General features: G+C 37.9%; 1 protein-coding gene across 3 annotated transcripts in view; it reads right to left on the reverse strand.

Moving 5' to 3' along the window:
• camkvb (CaM kinase-like vesicle-associated b) overlaps positions 1 to 9,376 on the reverse strand; it is a 65,108-nt gene extending 55,732 nt beyond the window's left edge. For 2 of the 3 annotated variants that reach the window (XM_058790860.1, XM_058790861.1), the window contains exon 1: positions 9,156 to 9,376. Coding sequence is in view for 1 of the 3 variants with exons in the window: in XM_058790859.1 (XP_058646842.1) it covers positions 6,699 to 6,709 (11 nt within the window). In the remaining 2 variants the exon portion in view is untranslated. Of the gene's footprint in view, positions 1 to 6,698; positions 6,727 to 9,155 lie in introns of all 3 variants that reach the window. The other variant, XM_058790859.1, reaches the window with a different exon arrangement.
• Between the last annotated feature and the right edge of the window lie 1,802 nt (positions 9,377 to 11,178).

Below are 11,178 nucleotides of genomic sequence, written 5' to 3' on the forward strand. Positions count from 1 at the left end.
AAAGAGAGGTAAACCTGGTCGGGAGCAGGTTTTCTTCGCTAAACCCAGAGTTTCTTTCAGTCTCCACCCCTGTTTTAAAGCGTAAACGATGTTTAAATACCTTATTAGTTCATTTGAGCAGTACCATTTTAAATGGTAGTTTTCTTTAAAACATCGGAGATGCAGAGCACATTAGTAAGGCCGCTGTATACAGACGGATAAGGAAAGTGTGCGTCACTATCACACTCATTCTGAAAAATTTTCCTGTATCTCCTGTATACTAATTAAGAAATGCAACCGGTTGGATTAGAGAATATTTAATTATGTGAAAAGAGTGTTAGACTATGTGGAAAAAGCTGCAATGCATTGAAATAGACACTGAATTATATTATTAATGTCAAATGTTTGTAAAGTCATTTAGCCTACACCCATAAACCTTTTGTGCTTAAAGCTTTACCTTGATTGAATTGTGTGTGTATATTTCATTTTTAGCTTCTGCCACGTTCTTGTTTCTTTTTTCTCTTTTTCCTTTTTTTTCGCCATGGGATACCATTAAAATTAATATTATTTAATAATTTACAGTTTTCACCTCTGATATTATAACAGTTATTAAGAATTAAACTTACATATTGACGGAAGTACGCGGACGTCTTTTTGTCAGGTGCTGTTGCCATGGTGAATCGTAATTTCTGAGCGCCACTGATCATGACTTTTCATAGTTGTGGTGCACACGCTAAACTCAGAGTCAGCGTACTCAGAGCTGAATGAACTAACACAATTCATTGGTTCTGAAACCGAAAACGCTGAGTTTCCCATTCTACGGTACGTCAACCCAAGAGTTCAAGTTTAAACCCAGAGTTGGTTGAAACTCCTTATTGAAACGGGCCCCAGGTGTATTCTGATTATCATATTCTATGTTTATATTTTTTTCATACTGCAACATAAAAAAACACACCCACTAGTACAGCTGCAAATGCAAATTAAGCGAATGAAATGTCATCAGAAGATTTCGTAGAATTCCCGGGCGAACAGCTCGGCATAAATGCTGTTCAGGACACGGAAAGCACAAGTCTGTAGTTCATTTTCAATAAAGGAGAACAAAATCTGTTCAAGCCGTACTCGTACAGCTGAAATCCCGTTTTGATGACATTTATGAATGTACATGTGGGTGTTTTGCATGTAGAGTATTGATGCCGCTCAGGTGGGGGGTGGTGCGGGATCGGCATGAAGCAAAGTTTATTTAGATTTAGAATAACTAATGGGGTGATAACTTGTTGATTTGAGTGCAAATTCCAAATGAATGCCCAAAAGATAAAATAAAACCTCTGTCTTTTTTGCCGCCATGACTGTACTGCAGCCCTAGACAGCTGCCTAGTCAGCCCAGTGCCCGCTCTCGTCCCAGAGCTCAGCCCAGTGACACTCTTTCCCAGAGCTCAACACAATACCTGCTCTACTGCCAGAATCCTCAGCCAACAGGGCCACACCAAGTCAGAGTCTCCCACTATCATGAATGCCTGAGGCTCCTGATGTCATGGTCATTATGCCAGAACCCAGCCAGATAGTCCCAAGCACGGAGGATTCAGAGATCCTCCTTCCAATGATTGCTATACCTGTTACAGCGGTGGCCATAATGTATGTTTGAGCTGCACATTGCTTTCCCACTCATATCTAAGTGGAAGTGTTCATCCGTGAACTTCCTGTCAGCCCAGAGAGGTCGTTCTTAAGTTTCCCGTTTGCCCACATGTGGTCACGTAGGTTGTTCCCAAGTTACCTGTATGCACTTATGTGATCATGGAGGTCGTTCCCAAATTTCCTGTCTGTTATGATGCGGCCACGACGGCCATTGCCAAGTTTCCTGTTTGCTCAGATGTCACCACAGAGGTCGTTCCTGAGTTTCCTGTCTATCTAGATGCAACCAAAGAGGTTGTTCCCGAGTTTTCTGTTTGCCCAGATGCGACCATAGAGGTAATCCCTGAGTTTTCTGTTTGCCCTGATGTAGCCACATAGGTTGTCCCCGAAATTCCTGTATACTCAAGCACGGCCATGGAGGCCAATCTATGTTCCTTCGTCATGGCCATAAAGGCCGATCAAAGCCCCCTCATCAAACGCCCGTCTCTCAGCCAGTACACCAGATGCTCATCCTTCAGCCGGCACTCCGGACGCCCATCTCTCAGCTGGTCCCCCAAATGGTCTCTAGCCAGCCACTCCTCCAGATGTTCTCAAGCCAGCTGGTCCTCCGGACGGTCTCAAGCCAGCCATTCTGCCTGGTGTTAGTTTTATCTGCTTGGCTGTGGTTTCCTTCTGCTCCACCGTGGAGATCTCCTGCTCAGCCAGCCCCCCAAGAGCTCTCAAGCCAGACAATCCTCCTGATGATCTCAGGCCACCCAGCCTACCTGGGGTTAGTTTCGTCTGCTCAGCTGTGGTGGTCAATAAACCACTGTTTTGGAAGTTACCATTGTGTATCTTCTACTGTTGTGACAGCTTGCTACAGGGAGACATTCATCTAACGATCCCTCAACATAGTGTTTCCTCCATGATTGCGTTGAAATTTAATTGTGTAAAATATAATTAAAAGCAACTATTGCATATCAGCCTCTAAACACAGTCTTTTTGGGCAGTCTGTTTAGACTAGCTTTTGATTTTGAAAAGGAGGCTTTTTTCATATCTATTCATATTTTGCACTTATCTTATGCAAGCTACATGTCCACACAGATGTGGCACAATCGTTTTCTGGTGCATTTTTACTGAAGAGGAACATGAAATTGCCTTTGACTTGTCTAGTGCAGAAGGCTTTCTTAAATAGTTCCAAGAGTGAATATCAGGCAATACATTCAGCTTTTACACACAAGGGTGGGCTGCAACTCCATCAACTGTGTACAAATACACTACCTGTCAGAGCTCGAGGAGATTGCTCTTTATTGATCCCTACATAGACATTCATGCAAACACAGGCCAAATACTCGAGTCCTGGCAGTTTTAATGAAAATGGATTTTACCCTGTCCTTCACCTGAAAGTGTGACTCTGTCCACTGGATCATACAGTGCTGTTACACGGTGTCCCTCTGCAAATATAAATAAATCACCGCATTTGTTGACAGACAACTTAAAAAAACCCGAATAAGGACAGGCAATAACTTACATGGACATTTTAATGTGTCACTCGCTGTCAATCAAAGAATATTTCTTTTGGGGTAGAAACCGAGAAAGAGCATGCAAGACACCTTGAGAGCAGTATAAATCCGTTGTCAAAAATGCTGCAGAATAAAAAACAGTGTGCCCTTGAGATGGCATGAGGGGAGCATCCAAAATATAAGTGGATTAAACAGACTTTCTGTTTCATAAAAACAACTGTTTGCATATCAAAAACATAGCCATTATAGCTTGTCTTATAATGCATTTCTTTTTCTGTAGTTCTGAATTAAATTGAGAATGATGGATGTGTTAAGATAATGAAATGTTACAATGCACAATAAAAAAGTTTAAAAAGCATGTGAGAAAAGATGTGATGCTCAGATGATGTCATGGATCATGGGAATAAAGTCATCATAATTCCTCAACGATTCAGAGAGATGAAAATGTCTTCAGTGGCAGCATGAATCAATGCGGAGGTGAAATATTAATCAATTTTTGATTTAAAATTCCCCTTCAAATTCGCTATTTATGGACGCTATCAGCTGGAGTGGAGCTTTGAAGTTGCCTCATGCCACAAGTAACCCTTTCAGCAGAGAGCTGAGCTTCAGCTATGTTATACTATTTTTTATTTTTTTGTCTCTGAGAAAGTCTTGACATCACTGTATGCTATGTTTTACATGAAAATAAAAGAACCAATTCCCTTCAGTCAATGTAACTGAGCGCCTAGATGTCTTTTTTCTTCTTTTTACTACTGGATAAAGGAATGATCTGCCAAAAGACGATTGATACACTTGTGGTGATGGACCATTTTGGACACATCACTCTGTCCCCAGAAGCAGCAGAAAGCCTGCAGCCTAAAAAACATGTTCCAGCTGGGACATATTCAGTAGTATCAAATCTTAAATCTCCTGGTAGGTGGTACAGAGCTGAACAGGATCATTCTCTTATTAAAACCTGCCACAACTATACTGTAGAATAATTTGTCACAACGACTATGCTAAAGTAAAATCTCTAACCTCTTATAATTTCTCCCCAAGAGAAACAGTGCTGCCAGTGATGATGGCTCCTTACATCATAAAGATCAAGAAAACGGAAGCATCTAACCTCTATTAGTCACCACACAACCAAGGATGGTGCACTTTGTTTCAGTGAGTTTAATGCATGCGACTCAATGTAGCTTAACCATTACACCACTTTATTCTCAACACCATTAGCATATTACGCTGATCAATCACTGCTTATGCTGATTACTGTGAAGAAGAAATTCACTAAATACCAGTTAGGAAAGGATCTCTGGGTTGTGCTAAAGCTAACATGCTCCTGGCCAACACAAGTTACTTTAAACACACATCATTTAGTCAGACAAAATATGGCTGCTTCCTCCAGTTTTGCTGATGGTGTGGCATTTTCAGCTTGTGTGATTTTTAACCTCCACCAGATCAATATACTCTTAAGAGTTGTTATCTTTCAGGAAAGGTCAAAGGAATGCAAACACAGAGCCCCAGGGGTCAGTTACCTATTGATTGAGGTCTTCAACACTAATGACCTACAAAGAAATATTCAAATGAGCATGCTGGTTCCTGACAGAAGATGCTAAAACAAATATCAACTTGTATTGTATGAACTCATAGATTAAGAGCTCTATTTTAATGATCTAATGGCATGGTCTGAAGCGCATGGCACAGGTGCACTTAGGGCATGTCCCAATCCACTTTTGCTAGTAGAAAAAATGGTCAGCACGCCAGGCACATGGTCCAAAAGGGTTGTACCTATTCTCTTAATGAGTCATGGGTTTGTTTTGGGCATAACGTGCAATAAACCAATCAGCGTCTCATCTCCCATTCTTTTTAAAAGCCAGTTGCACTTGCACCATGGTGGATTTGCTATTTACGTGGTGGAATTTACAAGAGCAAAGACTGAATGCTTCTCCAGAGGGGAAACGGATCTGCTCATGCGTGAGGTTAAAGCATACACAATAATAATCTTTTACATTGTGGTCCTTTAATTTTTAATATTTGGCATCTTTGTGTGCTGCTGCGCATCCCTGTGTGTGTAATAAACAGAGTGTACGCACGTTGTACCTATAGGCGCATATTACTTAAATAAACGCGTCCTTAAATTAAAAAAAATAAATAAATAAAATACTGCGCCATTGACTTTAGACCAGGTTTTAGTTGGTCAACTGCCTCAAAATAGCAACGTGCGAACAATGCGTCTGAACACACCTTGTTTTCAGACCAGCACGCCCATGGGCGAACAGATAGGCACAAGTGCATTTGCTATTTAAACAACATGGTGCTCGACGTGAAAATGATAACTGTGTCAGGCTGAAACTAGCAAAAAACACTTGCGTTGCGCCAAGCGTCGCATTGAGCCAGGTGTATGATAGGGTCTTAAGTGACAGTTTGAAGCTGATGGCATCAAGACTGTCTTTTCTTTTTTCTGATTTGACTACAACGTTAAAATTTACAGTTAAACATAAACAGGTCATTTTAAGGCTGCTCAGTGACTGTTAATTCTTTTTTTTTTTTACATTTCTCTGAACAGCAATAGGCAGCCTGTATAAAGGAACTTTTTTGTGGTAATACAGATGCAGGTTCTGTGCTGCATTTGCAGCATAAAGATGGCATTAGGCTTTTCTGTCTGGATCATTTTCCACCAGTTAAAACATATTATGTGCAGACTTCATCTTAACATAAAAGATGTTCTTATATCTTGATACTGTCCAATGTTTTAGAGCCTGAGTGCAATGTACTTCTACCTACAGTATGTGTTAAAAATAAAGCAATAGTGAATACGCATGGTATTCTATGTGCATTTGAATTCCTAAGAGATGAAAAAAGCAATGTCAGACCTTATGCAGAGAACTGATTCATTAAGCATTCATTAAGTTTTTAAGCGTCACTGCTTTTTATAAAGCATCAGCATTTCAATGAATCAGCCAAGTTTCCAACTGAATGGAGTCATTTGTAAGTACTTCTTGTGCAAAATAAGAAAAATGTAAAAAAAATAATAATAATAATAATAAAAGATTCCCAGCACAAATCCCTGCAAACATTCACTATAATGGTCAAGTTGCTGGCTTAATTTGATGTCCACTTTATTACAATATTTGTCTAGATCTACTTACTGGAATACAGTAAGTCAGACCACAAAACTCACTCAGGAGCCGTGGAATAGCAGGTGACATGAATCTTGCAGCATTTCCTGATCCTATTCACTTGTTCAATATCAATATCATTCCTATCAATAAAAGTGGCAGCATTTAATTTACTTGAAGGCAGTGTTCACAATACGCTAGCCATGCAAAATCTTTAAATACTGATTACATGACTTCCCAGCATTCACAGTTCCATAATTCAAAGTACAGTTCAATTTCCTTCAAAAGTGTGATAATATTTATGTCATGTGTCAAAAGTTATAATCCATCTCTTCAGGGGAAAATAATAGTGGAAGACATTTTCTAGTAGAAGACCTCATAAAAAGGCAGGGATCTGCAAGAAAAAGACATGGGAACTCACTTCATGACCAGTGGATTTCAAGGAATAGTTCACCCAAAAATGAAAATCTACAGAAAATTTCCTCACCTGCAGACCATCCAAGATGAGTTTGTTTCTTCATCGAAAGAGATTTGGAAAAAAAATAGCATTACATTAGCGCATATTTATCTCCTGATTCACATAAGATGATTTTTTTTTCACTGGTGAAAAAAATATTATGAATAGAGAAACGGTTTGTTAAAAACATCTTGGAGGATTTATTACAATACATTCACTTCGTTAACTGATGGACTGGAGTCATGTGGATTACTTGAGGATTATTGTGATGTTTTTATCAGCTGTTTGTATTCTCATTCTGGCGGCATCCATTCACTGCAGAGGATCCATTGGTGAGCAAGTGATGCAATGCTAACTTTCTCCAAATCCGTTCAGGTGAAGAAACTAATTTACATTTAAAAAAGTATTGGCATTTTACTGTAACAGCAAAATAATTCAGTGTCCGCTAATGACAAACGTCTTTGGGTACCTGTAACAATTCTGAAAAGTCAATAAATCAAAGTAAAAAATAAATAAACATCTTTAATGGCCTGAGGGTGAGTAAATGTTCAGCAAATTTTCATTTTTGTGTGAGCTATTCCTTTAATAAATGTGCTCAGTGTCTGTAAAATACAATTCAAGGGTACATGCAATTTATTTAAAACAATACACTTCTCATTATCCATGTCAAAGAACACTCATTAACAGCATGCACAAACTTAATGACAAAAGGGGTCAAAAGTTTCCCACATGTGCTTGCAAAAGACCACCTGAGACACAGAGATATACCCCATATGCTCTTAAGAGTTAAACCCACCATGTGTGAGTCTCTTTTTTTATTATTATAATCATGCTTACTCTCCTCAAACTAACAATGTAATTTCTGATCATCTTGATATGTACTGCCAGCAGAACAGCTCCTGTTAGGCATGGACACAAGAGGATGCCTGCAAAATGTTGGTGCAACTATCCAGAGTCAGTATGGACAGTTGTTCACATTATGGACTTCAGTTCTCAGCTCATGGTCCAACAGTATGGAGGAACTCTGGTGTTTACCACTGGAGTAATACTGCATTGTAAGATAGCTGCTTTTATGACGCTAGCCATATTTCAGCACCACGGACAGCAACACTATCTGCGCAGCCCACAAGAAGCACTTAATTTAAGTACAACAAACTTCAAGAAAGCAAGTTATAACCCAGTCCTACCTGGTTTCATTTATAAGCAGAAAAGACTGATGGTACATCCCAAAGGAGTACCTTAGGAGTTCTGGTGAATGGCTAATATATACGATTATTATGTAACACTAATAGACTCTTGCATATCACATTATGCAAAGTGAGAATGACAATAACAAAGAATGCATATGCAAATACTATTTTATCCTGTTTTCTATTAGCATAACAATCTCAACAATACTCTAAATAATAATAGAAACAACATAATAATGGTTAGCATTTACATTATGTGGGAACTAAATAAATTCACCATTAAAAGATTGAATAATTGTCATAGATGAATAACAGACCATATATGTTTAGGCAACTATTGAATAAACTAGTGAGTTGGTTAAGTAAAAATTGGGCTAACACTATAAAATATATTTGCATGAACACAATATTGCTTTATGTAACTGTTTGTTAAAAGGACAAATTGGATTTGGGGGAGGGGTATTTTTGTGTTAACAACTGATTATGCAGCACGAGATGGTCAACTTTTATACTCCATATTCATAAAGATGAAATGTGATTAAGGTCTTCCCTCTCAAAACAAACGAAAATAAAACAAGCTCTTAAGCACAGATTGTTTGGGGCTAGTGTCTTTATTATGAATGAATGCATGTGTCTATCGTTCCCTAATGATGGCTCTCCTTTCAACAAGTAGCTCAACGTTTACCAGTTACTATTTTGCATAATGTGTTAGACTAAAATGAGCAACTTGGTGTATATTAAATCACATCATATCGTCGAATAGGCTAAAGACCCTAAAATTAAGCTGCTAAAAGATATTACATGACTTTTCAGTATCACTGTTATTTAATATAAATAGGTTATACTATATTATTTCTCGTATAGATTTTTTTTGTTTTGTTTTGTTTTCGTTTTAAGATTACAAGAAAACCATTTTGTTTTAAACAGGTTTAGACGCATCACATTATAAAGCCTTCCGCAGCAGTGCGTCTTTCATGCAACGCGTCACATCAAATAAATATATAAATAAAGATTAACATATTTCTTACATTTAGTGTCTATTTTAAATGTATTTTGATATTACTCGGTACTTATGTAATTACACTGCGCTGCAACATTCATTCAACACTCATGTAAAGTGTGACCAAACCAGTGTAGGGCAGGCTATACTGAGTAACGTTCAACATCAATCTGCTTTTTAAAGTTATTATTTGTCGAATATAGCCCACAAAAAGCTTTTCTTCGACGGATTTTACGTACTAATCCACTCCACCGACATAAGTTCTGTTCAACACGGTGTCATTAATGCAAAACTTACTTTTCCAGTCGTGAACAGACGTGAAATGTCCTCAAGTTCTCAGTCCAGAAGTCTTCTGGACAAACTGAACTTCTTTTCGCTGTCCGTAAGTTTTGACGGCTATTCTCTGCTCGGTAACGGTCGCAAATTCCGCGGATGCCTTCCCATCTGTTTCGCGCTGGCGGGTTTTTTCTCAGTAGCGAGAGGATGATGGAGATGAGCGCGCGAACGAGAGAGAAAGGGAGAGGGTGAGAGCAGCGCGAGTGAGAGAAGTAATGCGCGCTAATGTGACAGGCGTTTGTAGGGGTGTGGCCATCTAATGTCATCAGAGCAAATATTAAGAACATAACGTGTTATTTTAACTTGCTCTGTTGCTGCTCATAATATATTAATATATATATATATTAAGCATGATAAGTAGGCAAATCACACTTTTACCTAAGCCTATGTACTAGTCCCACTGGGCAAAAATAAAAAATAAAAATAAAAAGAGAGAGAGAGAGAGAGAGAGAGAGATAAATGTTTATATAGCCACTTTATGAGATAACATGAAAGAAAAACCCTCATTGATATATTTTCAATGTTCAAATGGATAAAACTGAATAGATTGTGTAAGAAAATATTATATTTGCAGCATATGAAAGATGATCAGCTTGTGCATCATCATAAAGACAAATTATGATTAAAGGATAGACTATTAAGGAATAATAAATAGGAAAACACCAAACTGTTTTATTCCATTATCAGTAAGCATGACCAGTAAAATGATAATGGTTATCATTAACATTATTTGTCCAATGCACCATTAAAATGACTTTTTAAGTAATAATTAATACTGATTAATATTTCTCCATAAATGCTCATTCAACTGCTTTAAATGAATGACTGAATACATGGTTAAGTACATTGATTGCAAAGTCAAAGAATAGAAGGGTGAAGTACCATAAAACATAGGCTTTTTATAAATGTCTAATTGTAAAACTTGTCTATACAAGTGTCTAATTTGGGGGGAAAGGAATTCACTGTCAACAGCTGATTGTGCATCACAGGAAAGACTTTTGCACATTATCATAAGGAGAAAGTGTGATTAAGGTCTGGCACTTTCAACTTGAAACTAATTTACAAAGTAACTGCATGCAAAGACAGTCTCTTAAGCACAAATTGCTTGTTTGTCTGATTGGTTTCTTTATGAATGAACGCATGTAATTCCCTAATGATGGCTGTTGATCTTTAGATGATGTTTACCGCCTTTAGCCAGTCATTATTTGATATGATCGTCTCATATTATTATTCAATTAATATATACACAAAGGTGTACAACAGAGTCACTTTATGATTGAAAGAAACTGTTCTCCTACTCGTTTCACTGTAATTTTTGTAGAATTATGTTTGAAGTGTTCAGAAGGACATATTTTGGTTCACTATCTTACAGAGACCATTTCACACCACTTCATCCTCAGTGAAACAGCTGAGCAGAAGGGGTCGAACTCAGTCACCATGGGAAATTTGTTGTTGCAAGCTACATTCTTGCGATAACAGTTTGCCCCTAAGGGTCTCAATGTCTAAAAGAATTAGTTGAAGCATAAGTGTAGCATATCTGCTTGAGTGGCTACTCGTGTTCACCAAAATTCATCTCATAGAAAATATGATGAAACCAAGAAATAGGATTCAAGCATGTGAATGCCATCTCGAATTAATCTATGTACGACTGAATTTTTATCTACACCATACAAAAAAAATAAAATAAATTTTAAAACAAATCTAGTCTCTTATGACTAAATAAGATTTTTTTTTTTTGGCTGATTATGCACTAGAAGCTGAGCTATTGTAAGCATGAACAGAAAAGGATCTCCTGAAATAAATCTGAATGTTTGTACTATCCAGAAGTGGTATGGACATTTTGGAGGAGCTCTTATCTTTCAAATGTATTGTATTTTGAGAGCCTTCTCCATGATAGCAGGCAGCAACACTTCAAGTACCAAGTAATGTTAATAAATAAACAGCTTGCATAAATTGCCATTCTGCAGGGGACGTCCTCTGCCAC

The sequence above is a fragment of the Onychostoma macrolepis genome, chromosome 11 (genome assembly GCF_012432095.1).
Source record: "Onychostoma macrolepis isolate SWU-2019 chromosome 11, ASM1243209v1, whole genome shotgun sequence".
Lineage (NCBI taxonomy): Eukaryota > Metazoa > Chordata > Actinopteri > Cypriniformes > Cyprinidae > Onychostoma > Onychostoma macrolepis.